Source organism: Glycine max, chromosome 17 (assembly GCF_000004515.6).
Source record: "Glycine max cultivar Williams 82 chromosome 17, Glycine_max_v4.0, whole genome shotgun sequence".
Taxonomy (NCBI): domain Eukaryota; kingdom Viridiplantae; phylum Streptophyta; class Magnoliopsida; order Fabales; family Fabaceae; genus Glycine; species Glycine max.
The window spans coordinates 13,341,360-13,359,931 of NC_038253.2; the positions used below are offsets into that span (position 1 = coordinate 13,341,360).

The following is an 18,572-nucleotide window of genomic DNA, read 5'->3' on the forward strand; positions in this document are numbered from 1 at the left end:
TTCTTTGCAATAGAGAAAACCATGAAACAATTTTTTATTTTAAAAAAATACATCACAAAGAAGGGAAAAGGGGGAAGAAGACGAAGAGGGCAAAGGAAGGGAAAGGGGGAAGAAGAAAAGAAGAAAAAGAAGAAGTGGGAAAGATGGGGGATGGGTGGGTGCCAAGGAGAGAATAATAAGCGTGGAAAAGATGAGGGGGTAGGTGCGTGGGTGCTGAGGAGAGAAGAAGAAAAATGAGGGAAATAAGGGGTGGGTGAGATGGGACGAGGGTGATTTGACGAGAGAGAGGAAGAGACTCAATAAGGGTAAAAAAAAGAATGTTGTTTGTCAAATCATAGGTGTGCACAATGAACATTAGTTACAAAATTTTACCGTTAATGGGTAAAATTTGTAGACTTGTTTAGTTGTTATACAGAATGTTAGCTAAAACAACATTCTATAAATTGCTTCAGTACACACAAAAATTCTACACACAATTTTCATTTTCATTCTTCATTTGTCAATCTCAATTCTCCAATCTGAATCTTAGTTAAATTTTAGTTTTGCAAAATGGATCAAAATCAATTTGATTGACAAGCTTATATAATTTTTTTGCAAAATTGGCACATGCCTCCTTCGACCCAAAATTCACAAAATCGTCCTCCTTTTCCCCCTCTCCTTTTTTACCACTACCACCAAATTATTTTATGTCATATACTCAAACCCCTTCCACCTTAAATTCGCAAAGTTCTCAAAACATTTCCTTCAATTTCACCAAACAATCCTACCATGTTTTCAAATGATAAAGTTGTATCGTAATTTCCACAATTTTCTGTCCAAATTGAGCTAGAAGATATCACAGTTGATGAAATATAAGGGTCTTCTACAAAAAGGTAGCCTCAACTTGCATTTGCAATTGAAGAAGATACGCACCTTATTAGTTCATTGCTCAATATCTCAGCCGATAAAATTGTTGGTGTTGGTCAAGCAAAAGAAGTGTTTTAGTTGAGAGTCATAAAAAATTACAACAAATTTCGAGGTGAACTACGCAAAAGAGCAGTGAATCAACTAAAATCACGATGACAAAAAATTAATATGGGTGTGCAAAAGTTCAAGGGTCATTACAAGTAAGCAGTATCATTGAAGAAAAGTGGTTACACAGATGACGATGTCAACTTCATGCATATGCCATTTGGAAGGAAGACGAAGGAATCAATTTTGGTTTGGAGCATGCTTGGCGACTTCTGAAAGATCAATCAAAATGACTAGACTAGTTTATTGAAAATTGCTCTAAAAGGACAAAGATTTCCGCATCTGGGGCATATTCATTGTCATCTAATCCAAAAACACTGGTAAAAGATTCTGAAGTTGACACACCGTCTTGAATTATCCGTCCAATGGGGCAAAAGGCAACAAAAGGAAGAACAAGGGGAAAGGAGTAGCAACATCTACCAATCCTGTGGACTTGATTGGTGTGAAGGAAGCAATGAGGGAAAGAAATGTTATCAACGCCAAACTAGTAGTCTTAAGGGAGAAAAAATTGGAAAAGAAGTACTACGACATTCTAATGAAGGACACATTTACAATGTCCGTAAGACAACTGCAAGACCATCAAGCCTTTTGTAAAATAATTAGGCGTAAACTAGGTATGTAATATTAATTTGTTAGGTAGTTTTAATTTGTTGTAATAGTCTTTTAATTTGTATTTTTTTAGGAAACATGTTTAATTTGTCCTTTTTATTTTTAATTTGTAACCGTCTTTTAATTTGTTGATTTTTTTTTTTTGTGAAACTTGACCATTATAAAACTAACTATTGCAAAACTACTTGTTATGAAACTAGTTGTTGCATAAGTAGCCGTTATAAAATTAGCCATTGCATAAGTAGCAGTTATAAAACTAGCCGTTGTATAATTTACTATTTAATTGTTCAATTCTCATCCATTCTTGTACATCTTCTTCGAACAATCTTCTTCTTTCACTTGTTTATGCAATCAATCATTTATAGAATGAATCCAAATAATGACTTTGACAGAGTTTAGAAACAAATTACTCATGAAATACTTGACGACGATAGTGATAAACAAATCATGAGCTGCTTACGTGCGATGCAACAACAAGGGGACAACAACAGTCGATGCAAAAGGCCTAGAAGAGTGATTAATCGTAATCGTGAAGATGAACATCTACGATTGATAAATGACTACTTATAAGAAAATTTGGTATACACAGAGACTCAATTTCGATGTAGGTTCTAAATGCAACAACAATTGTTCATTCGAATTGTCAACGCTCTTAGTAATCATAATGAGTATTTCCAAATGAGACCTAATGTTATTGGCAGAGTGAGTCTCTCACCGTTGCAAAAGTGCACTGTAACTATTCGTATATTGACATCTGGATCACCTGCCAATTGTGTGGATGAGTACGTTAGAATTGACGAATGCATTGTAACTCAATGCTTACAAAAATTTGTAAGGTGGTGTCAATGAGATATTTGGACAAGAGTACTTGAGAAGGCCCAACAACAATGACATCAATCGTCTACTACAAATTGAAGATGCACGAGGGTTTCAGGTATGTTAGGTTCTATTGATTGCATGCATTAAGAGTGAAAAAATTGTCCAGTTGCATGACATGGTCAATATCATAGAGGTCATCATCGCAAACCCACAATAATACTTGAAGTCGTTGTTTCACAAGACTTGTGGATTTGACATCCATATTTTGGAGTTACAGGTTCAAATAATGACATTAATGTGTTAAACCAATTGCTTGTGCTTGATGATGTTTTGCAAGGTCAAACTCCTACAGTACAATTTACAATTAATGGAATTCTATATAATATGAGATACTATCTTGCATATGGTATTTTTCTTGATTAGGCCACATTCGTGAAGACTCGACCAATGTCACAAGGTCCTAGAAGAAAATTATTTGCAAAATGTTAAGAAGCAGCAAAAAAAGAATGTGGAACGAGCATTTGGTGTACTCAAATCTCGATTTGCAATTATATGTGGTCCATCTCGTACCTGAAACATGGATACAATGATTGTCAAAGATGAATGAGATACATTCATTGATGATGTCAATGTTGATTATGATTACATAGACAATGACATTTCAAATGTTGAAATATCTCGTGATGTTCCTTCTGACTTTGCTACAAACTTACAAACAAGACGCATTATGCATATAAGAAGAATTCATCAACAACTTCAAACAGACATGGTGAGCATAATCACAATAATAATGAAATTTAATTTTTCTTTGACATTAATGTATTGCATTTTTTTATTATCAAATTTATGTATTTTTCATTTGTTTAACATTTAGTCATAAATAAAAATTTAATTTATGCTCATTTTTCTATTTCTTAATATTTATAAATTTTTTCCTTACAGGTTTTATTAATGAAATTTAATTACTTAATTAATTATATTTAATTTAATAAATATTTAAATAAAATATTTAAAAATGGAATCTTGTGAGACCTACTAAAAATTATTTAAGATTTTAAAATGAGATCTATTACTAAAAAATAAAAAAGATCTTTAATCATATATGACACTGTGAGGTATACACAAAATAATCTAAAATCCTAATTTAGGATCTCACTCTCTTAATGGATCTAATTTTTTCCCTTCATTTTTTTGGAGAGGGTACGAGGGGTAGAAAGGGAATGTAATAGGATGAAATGATCACTTTTGTGGTGTCAGACAGAACTTCAGGCTGCAACCATTGCTTTGTAACTTCAAGAATAATTTTTCTGTACACCATTGTCTTCTATACATATTTGCTAAATTGATGCATTTGAGGAGCTAAACTATACCATGCTGTGATCGACTTTCCGTTGTTTAACTTTATACATGGTTGCTTTATACTTATTTTGTTGATGTTGATTTCTTAGATAAATGTCACAATTAAAACGATAATTTACACTATAGCCTCGGGCTTCATTGTCACCTTGTTGAAAATAGCTCTACTTGTGAAAAACAGGTTTTTAAAAGTATGTTTAATACGACACTAGTGTGTACCTTGTGATGAGAACATGATGATCTTATGGTTGTAGTGTTCGATAGTCAGTGTAACTTATTTGAGTTATCAGAGGTTAACACATGCATTAGTTAGGAATTACAAGGTTAATTTGATGGTAAAAAAATAAAGAAAAAAATAAAAGATCACGGGTTTAATATTTCTCTCGTTAACAAAAAAATTAACAATTAACTAATAATTACCTATAAAAAACATGCATTAGAATCTTCTTTCAGTTTGTTGTGATCTCAGGAAGTTTTTGGTAATATGTCTTAAATTCCGGCTTTTAGCAAGCTTTTTTGGGTTTAGACTTTTCAAAATGTTGACTAAGACAATATTAATAGATTAGGGAAGCTTACTAAACATGGTGATTTTGGCCTTGACATAATTTTGCCAGATTAACACAGCTTGCAAAATTGACAATGATTGAGCCTGACACTAGTCTTCTTCGTATCTCTGAGTTGTATTTCAGTTAAAGTTTTACCTGGTGATGTTAGTTGGTGCTCCATTTCTTGCAATGTTTGCTACCCATGAATTTTGTTCAACTTTCACCTCCCTATAAAGGAAAAGAACACTAGTTTCTAGCCTTACTTGAATTGCCTTTTCCCTTACTTAGCCTTTTTCACTCTGGCAGTTAGTGGCTTTCTGCTAATAATTATAATTATAAAGTGTTTTTCTAACTTTGTAAATAAGATAGAAAGAAAATACCTGAAACGCCAACTAAACTAACTTTAATTCCTGAATATCAGTATAAAAATTTTGACACTATTAATAAATAAAAAATCAATGTTAATATAATTTTTAATTTTTAAAATAAGAATTATAAAAGTTAATAAATTTATCATATATCATAACTTATAACTAGATAACATTTATGCCTACTGATTATTCTTAATTCAACCTGGTTTCCCTTCCCCTAAATTTTTACATACAAAAAAAATACAGGGTAGTTGAATGTAAGTCGGTAGTTGTTTCTGAAATGCAATGCGGCGATTCTATTAAGTTAAGATCTGAATCGATATCTGAATGAAACTTTCTGCACCTCCAAATTTTGCTCCAGGCATTCCATTACATTATATGGATGGGACATTCCGTAATATAATGAAATATAAAGGAGGTGCAGGAAGAAACACTCTTGATATTGTAAGGGAAAAGCCCATTGGGCAAAGTAGTGTTTGCCACAAGCCCTTCTCAACAAGCATGGAGGCCCAAAATGGACCATTTTATTTTATTTATAAACAAAAGAAAATGCATCGAAATTAATAAGGACGTGCGTGGAGAAAACGCCCTGACAAAGGCGTTACACAATGATTCATGTGGCTTTATCACGATGCATCAGGTTTCAGGCCCATCAGCATCAGATTGGAACTAGAGTTTGTGACTTGTTTTTCTTTTTCCACGCCACAGGATGGGGCATCATCCTTCATAACCCTGTTGTTGCTGAATGCTGATTTTTACAGCACAAAAAAACTTGAAGTAAAAGGGCATGCATAATAAAAGAATCAGAATCCCCCTTTTAATTTTTTTTGTTCACGTGGTCCCTCAGCTTTTCAGTTCACTCTGTCTTCACCTTTGCACCAACATTCTCTTTTATCTTTTTCGGTCTGGGAAGGGTAAATAAATAACATCTTTCAATCAGTAATGCATTGGTTTGAATAATATTGCATTTCATCTATATATAAAATCTTAAATTTAAGTTTTATGAATAAAAAAATTATAATTAATTTTTTTTATTAAACATAATCTCTCAAATTTTTTGATAAAAATTAATTATCAATAAAATCGATAAATATTTTATAACAAATAATATAATATGTTAATATATAACACTTTCTGCCGGCTCCCATTTTACATCCTCACGTGATTTCTTCTGCCACCACCCCAGTGTTAGTGTACTCTCACATATTCTTTGATCTAAACTTTGTGACCCTACATTAAGGTAAATGCTTTGAGTGTTCAATTCTAGGATAACAGAATTGCTATTCACCTTTAACGCAAAGCTTCTGTTCTTTCTGTAGTCATTTTCCTTGGCAGAATATCATTTTCATAATGTCTTTTTTAATTCCTAGCTTTTAACGATTTTTCTTGGATAGAAATTTCGAATTTATATTGACTTTATCATCATTCTGTCCTTGTATGGTTTCCTTTGTTAATTGTTAGTCTTTCTTGTGGTCCTTAAGTTGTTGAATCAAATATGAAAATTTTAACAAATATATTGATTTTGTACATGTAACGGCAATGGAATTTTACTAGATAATCCACCAAGTTATATGGTGTAATAAACTTGGCTTCTTTCAAACTAGACCTATTTATAGTTACTGAACTATAGCATTGACCTGTGTCGATGTTGCTTGCTCAGCTTTTTCATGAAGTTATGCTCACAGAAAAGAAGCTATGGATATTGAGCCCTAATTATTGCATGTAGTTCAGTACTGCTGTAGTTCATATTTATGCAAAAGGAAAAAGGTGTCTGCACAAATTAATCAATTCAGATATCAATTTAGTACAGCATAGAACCAATTATTGCAAGGGATAGTGTAAAATTAGAAGATCATTCTAGGCCAAGGTTCCAACCATAGAACTTTTTTTTTTTTTCTCTTTTCATATTCAAGACACGATTTGATACTAGACTTGAACACCTCTTCTAGTGTGAGAAATTATTAAATGGTTTTAGACTTGTCCATAGTCCCAACCAATGTATATGTCACAAGTATTTAAGCTTTTTATTTTATTTTATGAGAAACAATTAATAACATTTGATTACGACTGTATTTGAGAACGCGCTGAATCACATTTAACGTCCAAATCGTCTTTGTAATTTTTTGTTTAAAATAAATGTTATATGTCACCTAGAGATTAATCAAGATCATGAACCAAATGATGTTTAAAACTATCTAGTGAAAGTTTGAACCTTAACGGGTTGTGTTGTGAAGAAATAGTTCCTTCTACTAGAGCCAATCTTATTGGTTATGAATATGATAAATTAAATAGTGTATTGATAAAAGTATACTAAATATCTATATGCTAAAATTACTAAAATTGTTTTTGATAATTTTGTTTCATTTGATTATTGTAAATTTTTCAAACCATTTTAATTCAAAAAGGATAACTTTTTTCAAGAAAAAAAAAAGGTACGAACAAATGGTCTATATGATTAACGGCGCCGGACTGATATGCATGGTGTCAAATAGAACCCAAGCCGTGTTTCATTTGCTCCTTTGCCGTTTTTATGACTTTAGGGTGTCAAAATGAAGTGAACCTGCATATGCTGCTACTTAAAAAAGTTCTATGGATCAGTTCTACAAATTTGAAAAAGAAAAAGAAAGTAAAATGATCCTACCTTGCTTGGCTCAATATGTGTAGGTTGGACTGGTGCATTAAAACATCACAAATATAAATTATTATCTTTTTTAAGTTTATGAAAATATTTTTAATATATAGATATATAATTTATTTTGTAGTATAAGTTAATTGATCAATAATTTAATGGTCAATTTGGTTAGGAAAGAGGGAAAAAAAAGTAGAAAGTAAGATGATCTTTTAAGTCGTTTGGTAAGAAAGAACATAAAAAAAAATATAATCTTTCACATGTTTCATTGTGTAGAAAGTGAGAAATATATATATATATAAGGATATTTTTATAATTATAATTTATAAAAATAATCCTTTCACTTTTGTTGCTGTCCAAAAATGTATTGAACAACTTTTGTCTATTATCACCAAATGGAGGAAGGATTTTATTTTTTTACTTTAACTTTTCCTTCCCCGTCATTTCATTCACTTATATTCCTTAAAAAAAAACATAAAAGAGAGAAGAGAGAATAGCGAATTACTAGAGTGGAAACCGTAAAAGTTTAATATACATAGAGAAGAGATAGATCTTTTTAACTAAAATTTTGTACTCTGATTTATAATATATGACTAAATTAATATACATAAAATCTTGAATCATTGCTGTAAAAGTTCAATTAAATAATTTTTTTACTAATTAAATAGACTAATATTTTGAATTTAATTAAAATATATTCCTGTGTAATTTTTTCATTATTATCAAATTACAGTCTCTATTTGTAAATTTATTGATTTGCATAATAGTTATAACAATTTTGATTGATAACGTAAAAATTCGTTAATTTATTATGAAGGAAAATTATACTCTATTCAGTTTTAACACAAAAGACTTTATAGTAAATGATATAAAGCATTGACATTTTTTTTTAATAAAGCCTGCTGCAAATCGATCGAGTTTTTTTTTTTATGGACATAACATTATTTTTTAAGGGAATAGAAACACTACTATCGTGTTATTCGTGTAGTCATGTCTTCAGAAAAAGAAAAGAAAAATATTAAATCTGAGATTCAGCATGATAAGATGTAAGAACTAGGAATGACGAGACAGAGCAGTAACCCATCTAACCTTTTGTCATAATCTTTTTTTTTTTTTTTCATTTTAATGTGAAACATTTCTAATAATAAATTGACCCCGTTCTGTTCAATCGTTTATTATAAGGCCAAAAATGTGAAACGGGAAAACCTGTGAACTTTATACATTACTCAAAAATAGAAGTTAATCTCCTGTACCCTTACAATTGATGTAACGATCAACGGCATACAAAATGGTAACTACATTACATCATCTGACTTTTTTTATCGTCTTGTCATTTTGAGTGGGGTAGAATCCCCAACTTGGGTTTAGTTTCAAATTTCAATAATACTAATAAAACATCATTAACGCATACAGAAGTTCAATAGCACGTTATTGGAAAAGCCATAAAAATTGGCCTTGAATATCACTTGTCTTAGGTTTTGATTTGAGGAGATCCTCTGCTTCCCTTCAGTGACTAATGATCAGGTGCCTGGTGTCTATAAGCCAGCCTATGTGCTATATGACCATGCCTTACATAATGGCATTACATTGTAAAGCATTTATGGAAAAAATTACCATGTTGTCATCAATATAGAGTGTGTTTCAATTAGTTTAGTTTTATGGTAATTATTTTTTATAGTGAAAATAAAATAATAAATAATTACTTTTATTTTATTATAATATAATATTACCATGATTTTGTGAATTAAAATTAATTATTTTGTGCTATCCAAACGTACTGTGTGTATAAAATTTCTTAAGCCCATAATATATAAATTAAATTCTTATAATCAAGAAACTAATTCAGTCACTTGATAGAATCTAAGTTATTATAAATTTTCTGGTATCTATTTTTTATTTTTACGGATTAAAAAAAATTAAATTCTTATAAATATTTGGCCAAGCTACAATAAATTTATAAGTATTTTGCCAAAGTTTTAAACTTAACCAAGAATGGGCTATAGGAGGTTATAATTTGTTCAAGTGAATGACATTATAATATAAGCTTTAAAGTGGTTGATCTTGTATAAGTTAAAAAGCTCTTCTACTGGATTAACCATGAAAGCAACTCAATACTTGCTAAGGACAACTGGTGTAACAAGTAAAAACTCAATCTTTTTCACGTTTTGGATAAAAATACGAAAATCAAGAGGACAATCAAAGGTTAACATGTCAATTTTTTATCTGTTGCTTCCTCTGGTTACACATTGCAGGGGGTTTGGCTGCTATGTTATCAGAAAGTACTGACACAAAATTTCACAATCAGAAATGCAAAAGTAAAAACAAGAGAGTACAGCAGGGCATGGCAATGTGGCATTGGGTTTTCAAAATCAAGTGTACTGCTTGTAGACTTTAGCCACTTGGTCATTGCTAAGACATCTAAGGTGATTTTTTTTATATAAAAAATCAACTTATAATATCTATTGTTGAAAGTTAATATAGCACACCTCTCATCTCCATTTGCATTTCGATAGTACCCAAAATGTTGGAAATAATTAACACAATAAATCAACCATGTTTAATTATTTATTGCTATTTGCCAGTTGATAACTTAAATAATTACTAAAAACAACCATGCAATTGAGCTAATGCTGCAAACGAGATATGTTTAGAACGGAATAAAGATGAAAAAAGGATAGCATCAGGGGGCTATGATATAATTAAGTACAAAATAAATTAGATGAAAGCTTGTTTCTCAGAGTGAGGAGAAAAGGAGGAAAGAACTATCAAGGCTCCGAAAAAAGAAAAAGAAAGAATCACTTAAGAGTGTATGATAATCATGTACAGAATTGACAAATTGATGATATCCTTGATTATATATAAAAGAACTAGATTGAGATACAATTGGATTCAGGGGTTGAAAATGAGGTTCCCACATTTGCACTTCCAACTCATGGGCTTGTAGTTTGAACTGCCACCAACCCTGGCATATGCAATTGAAGAAAACTTTGAAGAGTTTTTCTTTCTGTTCTGCATTTGGGGGTTAGTGGGTACCTGAATTGCTTCACAGTGCTCACATGACCTGCACCTTCTTTCACACATTGGAGGCCTTGAACCTATTCGTGGCCTCAGCATAGTTTTATCCTCACTTACTGTCTGCATAAATCATAATTCCAGGAAAAAAAAATTAGTATTTTTTCCCTTGCATTAAGCAAATCAACAAAGAGAAGAAAAATTTTACCTGACGAAAATTACTTAGTTTTGGAGTCTTTCTACCTGTTAGAAAGAAGAGAAGATGTCAATGTTAATTAGTTAGAGTTGATTTCTACATAGTTAGCACTTGGAAGCTTTAAAGATTGCTCATTTACCTTCAATAACCAAACCCTTCTGAATCCAGCTTGATATGATCAGAAACAAAAGACAAATGCAAACGAAGCCAAGTCTTTGAACACAAATGACATAATGATCAAAGCCCATTTTAGGGAGAAGGGGAAGTTTGAAACTTTGGTGATGATGGAATATAAGAAAGCTCAACTCAAGTAAGAGAATCAGCAATTTGGTTCTAATTATAGGGAGGAAGGGTAAAAAAAAAAAAAAGAGAGAGAAAAAGAGAGATAGAAGAGACTTGATATAAGACAAAGAGGATTATAGTAAGTTAGTAACTGAGGGAATGGACGAAGCGGGATGAAGTGAAGACCAGTAACTAACATCTAAAAGGAAGCAAAAATATATATTTTGGCAAGATTTGTATATATTGTTGAAGCGATGGAACAACAAGGAAAGACAAATGAGAAAAAAAATGTTCAAATCAAGCTCGGCCCAAGAATTTGTTGATCCATTATGAAGTTATATAATTCATTTATTGTTCTCTAGAAATGACTGATGTGCTCAGAGGTGCAAGAAAAAGGAGGTGCCCCGAAAGGGAAAAACACTTGTCCTTCGGTTAGCGAGCCCCTACTACTACTCAAACAACAACAACCCGAGAGAGATTGTATAATAATTGTTCGAAATGAGAAGCATCAGAAACAGAAACAGAAACCATGATGAATACCGCAAGTAAGATGATATGAAAGACAAAGAGGACCAGCAACAGCAAAACGCCACAAATTTTTTCACTCAGATGTGAGGGGGCAAGTTCCCACTAACGGACATGCATTTACAGCTGTGGATTTTGGGTTCTTTGTTTCTTGTATATATATATTAACATTAATATATGTATACATGTGTTGACTTGGTCATACAACCCAATAAAATAAATAATGAAGCATATTATTCTTTTATGAAAAAAAAATGAAAAATCATTATATTATTGGATAAAATAAAATTAGAAAAAAGAAATGAGAGAAATCTTCTTCATGCATGTATAAACATTACCTGCTATAACTACTATATAATCAATTCCAACATGAGAAAAATAGAGAGAGGAAAAAAAAACATAAGTGAAAGAAAATATTATTTCTATTTTTTGGGTGTAATTGGGTTGAGTTAAGTATTTTATAAACACTTACTATATATTTTTCTCGTTCAATAAAAGGTCTGCAACAACCTAGAGACATAACTACTATATAATCAATTCCAATAAGAGAAAAAGAGAAAGAGGACATTAATGAGAGAAAAAAATATTTATATTTGTCGAGTGTAATTAGGTTCTGAGTTAAGTGTTTTGTCAACACCTATTATATATTTTTCTCTTTCAATAAAAGGTCTGCAACAACCTCAAACGTAGGCATAATTGGCTGAACTCCATTATTAACTTTGTGTGTGATTATTCAACATTTATTTTATTTCTCACAAATCTGATTATAAAAAATTTTCCTAATTTCTCAACAACTAGTATTAGAGCTTTGGTTGTTATTTTTGTCAATTATAATAAACAGTCAAAAGGGAGTTAGATTTGAGTGGGAGCAATGGCTACAAAAGAAGGAAAGGTGAAAATTGAGAAGTTTGATGGTGTGGACTTTGGCTTTTGGAAGATGCAGATCAAAGATTATCTATATCATAAAAAGTTGTATCAACCTTTCTCAGGAAATCAATTGAAGGGCATGAAGGATGAAGATTTGGCTCTTCTTGATAGAAAAGCCCTCGAAGTTATCTGATTGATGTTATCCCACAATGTTGCTTTCAACATTATAAAAGAAAGATCCTTGATGGGTCTTATGGTGGCTCTTTCCAATATGTATGAAAAACTGATAACCCCGAACAAAGTTCATTTGATGAGGCGGTTGTTTAATTTGCAGATGACAAAAGGCGTGTTAGCAGCGCAACATCTCAATGAACTCAATATAGTCACAACGCAATTAAGTTCAGTTGGATTTGAGTTCGATGAAGAAGTACGGACATTGATACTTTTGTCTTCTCTACTAGAAATTTGGAATGCTACTATCACATCTGTGAGTAGGTTGTCAGGAAGTAATAAGTTGAAGTTCAACGATGTTCATGATCTGGTTCTCAATGAAGAGATCTAGCGGAGAGAGTTGGGTGAATTGTCAACCTTTTTAGTTTTGCATACAGAGTCAAGAGAAAGAAATTCAACCAAAGGATATGGACGTGGAAAACCAAAAGACCGCAGGAGGTCAAAATCTAGGAGTCATTGAAGTTCCCACAACTCGAAGACTATCGAGTGTTAGAATTATGGAAAAATCGTGCATTACAAAAATTAGTGCAAGATTGCAATAAAGAATTAAGAGGAGAAGGCAGAGGCAAATGTTACCTCCACCTCAAGAGGAGATGATGGATTGATATGTTCTTTAGAGAACAAGGAAGAATCTTAGGTATTAGATTATGGAACATTCTTTCATGCTACTTCACAAAGAGAAATTTTAGAATTATGTCCCCAATAATCTTGGACAAGTTTACCTTGGCAATGAACAATCTTGTGATATTGTTGGCAAAGGTGCGGTGAAGATTAAGTTGAATGGGTCTTGTCAGATCCTAATTTCGTCTGGGGATCATTGTTTGTTAATCTTTTGATTCTTACTAGTCGACTTACGACATTGGACGTCAGTTACAGTGCAAAGCGATGAACCACTCGGTGTTTCAATCCGGAAAACAAAAGATACCAAGCAAGGAGGGCAAACGGGTCTTTTCCTTGCATTTTCTAGGCCCCAGCTCGCCCAGGCCAGCATCTAGCTCGCTTGGGCCATCAAATAACTTCATGGTTAAGAAACTAGCTCGCCTGGGCGAGCTCATGACTTTAGGACTAAGGCTTAGCTCGCCTAGGCGAGCTACAAGTGCCCCAAAGTGACCCTTTTCCTATAAATAGGCGTGCTAGGGGGGCTGAGAAAGGGGTTCAACATTCAGCATTGAGAGGATTAAGAGAAAAAAAGAAGAAAGAGAGGAAAAATAAGAAGAAAGAAGAGAAAACAAACTCGAGGCGCTGCTGAATCACGTCTATGATCAATCCCTACGTCGTTTCTTGCTCTGTGTTCTTTGTGCGATTGTCGGTTAGTTTTATTTTTAAGATTTGAATGTGATATATGTACCCTTAGGGGTTCCCCTTTGTTATTTTTTGCATAGTCATCTCCTTCATCTATCATCGGTAATCTCATTTTTTTTGTAAAGTTTAATCTTAAACCGATCATTAGTGCCGTAAAGCTATCTTTTAAAGAGATTGAAAGTTAATAAACAAAACCAAGATAAAATCAACACATAACTGAATTTCTTTCTATCAAAGTCACTTGAGATCGTTCAAGGTCAAGGCATGAAAGGATAGGAAGTAATCGCCCACTTAAGCTACTAGCCAAATCTTTATGCCTGCCCTCATATGCACAACAAACCAACAAACAAAAACAAAACCAAAGCCACCAAAGCCAAAATTCCCAAAAAGTCCAACCTTAAAAAGACCTATTGATCCATGATGATTATGCACATTATCCTTGATTTGATGGGAAATGACTTGCAAAATCAATTTATGACATATCTGTGGTTGGGAATTGAGATGAAACACTTGTCTATGTGAAGCTTTATACACCTTTGAGCAGTTTTCCTCTACTCGGTTGAATCCAGTGTTTTCTTCTAATGCTCCTTTAGAAATGAAATGCAAAATGTCTTAATCTCATTATTGGTTATGAGAAATTCTATCTTTGTGCTTTCATTCCTCATTCGTCGCATTATTTTTTGAAAAAATGTGTGTTGTTCTGATCGGTTTGGGGGTTTGTTTCTTTACCAAGCATGTTCGCATTTTAGTGAAAGTTTTACGAGACTTCAATGTCTTATGTCTTTTACATTTACAAGATTTCAATGTCTTCTGTCTTTTACATTACAAGATTTCATTGTCTTCTGTCTTTTACATTTCAAAGACTTCAATATCTTCAGTCTTTACATTTTACAAGACTTCAATGTCTTCAGTCTCTTACATTTACAAGACTTCAATGTCTTCTATCTTTTATATTTCAAAGACTTCAATGTCTTCAGTATTTTACATTTTCAAAGACTTTAATGTCTTCAGTATTTTACTTTTCAGAGACTTCAATGTCTTATGTCTTTTACATTTCGAAGACTTCAATATCTTCTATCTTTTATATTTCAAAGACTTCAATGTCTTCAGTATTACATTTTCAAAGACTTCAATGTCTTCAGTATTTTACTTTTAAGAGACTTCAATATCTTCTGTCTTTTACATTTCAAAGACTTCAATGTCCTCTGTCTTTTGCATTTCCAAGTCTTCAATGTCTTCAATCTTTTACATTTCAAAGACTTCAATGTCTTCAGTCTTTTACATTTCCAAGACTTCAATGTCTTCAATCTTTTACATTTCAAAGACTTCAATGTCTTCAGTCTCTTACATTTCCAAGACTTCAATGTCATCAATCTTTTACATTTACAAGACTTAAATGTCTTCTGTCTTTTGCATTCCCAAAGACGTCAATGTCTCCAATTTTGTTGTATAAGACTACGACGTCTTTTGCTTAATACTTTCAATACTTCAATGTCAATATCCGTTTGTTTTTTTTAGGTCTCACTTCCTTTGTTTCCTCTGGCAACCGGTTTCAAATAGCAAGATCGCTCAAATGAAATTAGTGTCCTTATCTGTAATTACCTTTTTATTTTCAATAAAAGATAAGTAAAGAGGGGCATTTGCCAGACTCTAATTTCGATCGAGGACCATTTTTCGTTGATCTTTTGATTCTTGCTAGTCGACTTACAACATTAGATGCTGATTATAGTGCAAAGCGATGAACCACTCGGTGTTTTGATCTGGAAAACAAAAGACACCAAGGAAGGAGAGCAAAAGGGTCTTTTCCTTGCATTTTCTAGGTTCCAGCTCGCCCAGGCCAGCATCTGGCTTGCCTGGGCCATCAAATAAATTCATGTTTAAGAAACCAGCTCGCTTGGGCAAGCTCATGACTTCAGGACTAAGGCTTAGCTTGCCTAGGCGAGCTGCAAGTGCCCCAAAGTGACCTTTTTCTTATAAATAGGCGTGCTAGGGGGGCTAAGCAAGGGTTCCAACATTCAGCATTGAGAGGATTAAGAGAAAAGAAGAAGAAAGAAGAGAAAACGAACCCAAGGCGCCACCGAATCACATCCGTGATCAATCCCTATGCCATTTCTTTCTCCGTGTTCTTCGTGTGATTGTCGGTTAGTTTTATTTTTAAGATTTGAATGTGATATATGTACCCTTAGGGGTCCCCCTTTGTTATTTTGTACATATTCATTTACTCCATCTATTATCGGTAATCTTATTTTTTTTTTGTAAAGTTTAATCTTAACCGATCGTTAGCGTCGTAAAGCTATCTTTTAAAGAGATTGAAAGTTAATAAACAAAAGCAAGATAAAATCAACACATAACTGAATTTCTTTCCATCAAAGTTACTTGAGATCGTTCAAGGTCCAACGCCTTAACACCTTGTTAATTTAAAATAAATCTTTCAAAAGCGTAAAACCTATTCAACACACAAACTTTCTCACTTTAAAGAACTACATAGGTTTGAATTCCTCACCGCACCTGAGGATACCTAGGAGCAAGGGAAGCCCAAAAAAAATAAAAATATAAAAAGGGAAAATAAATAACATTGAAGTCACGTTTTTGCACACTCGATTAAAGGTTGTCATCCTTTGTGACGGGCGCGTGGGGTGCTAATACCTTCCCTATGCGTAAACAACTCCCGAACCCTTTCTTTTCAAAATTCACAGACCTCTTTTTGGCTTTTCTAACGTTTTTCTCGAATAAATGTTGGTGACGACTCCCACACATTTTCTTTTTCGAAGATGCACCTTTTCTTTTCGCCTTGCCCTCCCGTCGAAGGATAGGTTGTGACAGGTCTGTTTGGGAATTGAAGAGTGTTAGACATATCCCTGATCTGAGAAAGAACTTAATCTCAATAGGCCAGTTAGCTAGTGAAGGCTATACAATAGTTTTCCATGGTGATAATTGGAAGATTGCAAAAAATGCAATAACGATTGCTCACAAAAGAGTGGAACTCTTTACATAACAGCAAGGGCACATAATTTGATTGCAGTAGCAACAAGTAATGAAAATTCCAATCTATGGCACTAGAGACTTGGCCATATGAGTGAGAAAGGGATGAAGACTATGCACTTAAAGGGGAAACTACCAGGTCTTCAGTCGATTGAAATTGACATGTGTGAAGACTACATATTCGGAAACCAGGAAAGAGTTAATTTTCAGACAAATAACAAAACCCCAAAGAAGGAAAAACTTGAGTTTGTTCACTATGATGTTTGGGGACCAACATATGTGTCATCAATTGGTGGCAAACAATACTTTGTGACTTTTATAAATGATTACTCTAGGAAGGTATGGGTTTACTTTCTAAAATACAAGTCAGAAGTATTTGTGGCTTTTAAGATATGGAAAGCCATGGTTGAAAATGAGACATGATTGAAGATTAAAAGGCTCAGAATTGGCAATGGTGGCGAATATGTAGACACTATATTTAAAAAGTTATGCTATGAACACAAAATTAGAATGGAAAGGACCATGCTAGGAACACCCCAACACAATGGTGTAGCTGAGCGTATGAACGAAACATTGATGGAAAAAGCCTAAAGCTTACTGTAACTACTCGTCTCGTTGCTACAATTTCACTAACTATAAAATGTGACATTTCAATTTTAAGTGAAAGCTCCATTAATTTGTTTATGAAAACGATGGTAAATTTTTCATGATGGGACTTACATGCCCAATAAAAAAGAGTCAAGGAACCAACTAAGGAAGAGTTGATAACAAAACACAATTCTCCCCCAAAATAAATTCCAACGTTATCATGTCGGCTTGGTGACTCCAACAAAAGACTTCCCTCCAAGTCACCTATTGCTGCTCATCTGCTCCCACGAACAAAAGTTCGAGATCATCACATGCACCAATCACACGGTACAAAAATTGCAAGAGTGAGTTTATTATAAAAGATAAAAAAAACCAAATGACAATGATTAACAAGATAACAATAACAATAATCACTATCATTATCAATAACTCATTAGTTCAACGTACACTTAACAAACTAGTCATCAACATTTTCACAATTCAAATCAATTATGCTCAGAATGATGCATGTACCTGACTTAACTCTAAAATGCAATATGGTACCATTCATCAGGAAATAGCCTAAGCGTGTTCACATGACACTCTCACTTAGGAAAACTAGGCAACAAGTGTTGAGGTCACCCTGTTGTGCACATGCAACTTCCCTCCAAGGTGATCAAGCTAAGTTTCAAGGAAATTCCAAACCGGGTGACATGCCCCAAGTATAGGTATTTTTCCTCGTGAAAAACTATGAGTACTTACTGACAAAATTTATACTATTGCCATGCAATATGAAGTATGAAACATGAGCATCATCAATGCACTAACCATGGATAGTTAAAGATTCTAATTCATTTCCTTCTTTTTCTAGGGATGCTTAAAACTCTTTAAACACTCTATTTCCCCTTCCAGGAAATCCAACATGGTAACTGCGCCCCCCATGTACATACACAACATACATAATCACAATGACATCATCAACATCATCTCATCTCAATGTCATTATCAACATCAACATCATCTCATCTCAATATCATTATCAACATTAACATCATCTCATCTCAACATTATCATCAACATTAATATCATCTCATCTCAATATCATCTCACGCCATTATGATCGGGGTTCAATGAAGGTTACAAAAATGAAGTCTATTTTATAAAAAGACAATTTTTACAATGTCTCATTTTTAAGGATTTTTCAAAGGAAGTACAAAAGCATCCAATAATGGTACCCAAGTCACAAGAGATGCAAAGATAGATTCAAA

General features: G+C 33.0%; 1 protein-coding gene across 1 annotated transcript; it reads right to left on the minus strand.

Moving 5' to 3' along the window:
- Positions 1-10,038: 10,038 nt before the first annotated feature.
- Positions 10,039-10,856, minus strand: LOC100306142 (uncharacterized). Its single transcript, NM_001251300.2, is given in 3 exon segments — positions 10,039-10,475; positions 10,561-10,595; positions 10,688-10,856. Coding segments are annotated over 3 exon segments (390 nt in total). The 5' UTR covers positions 10,797-10,856; the 3' UTR covers positions 10,039-10,229.
- Positions 10,857-18,572: the final 7,716 nt, after the last annotated feature.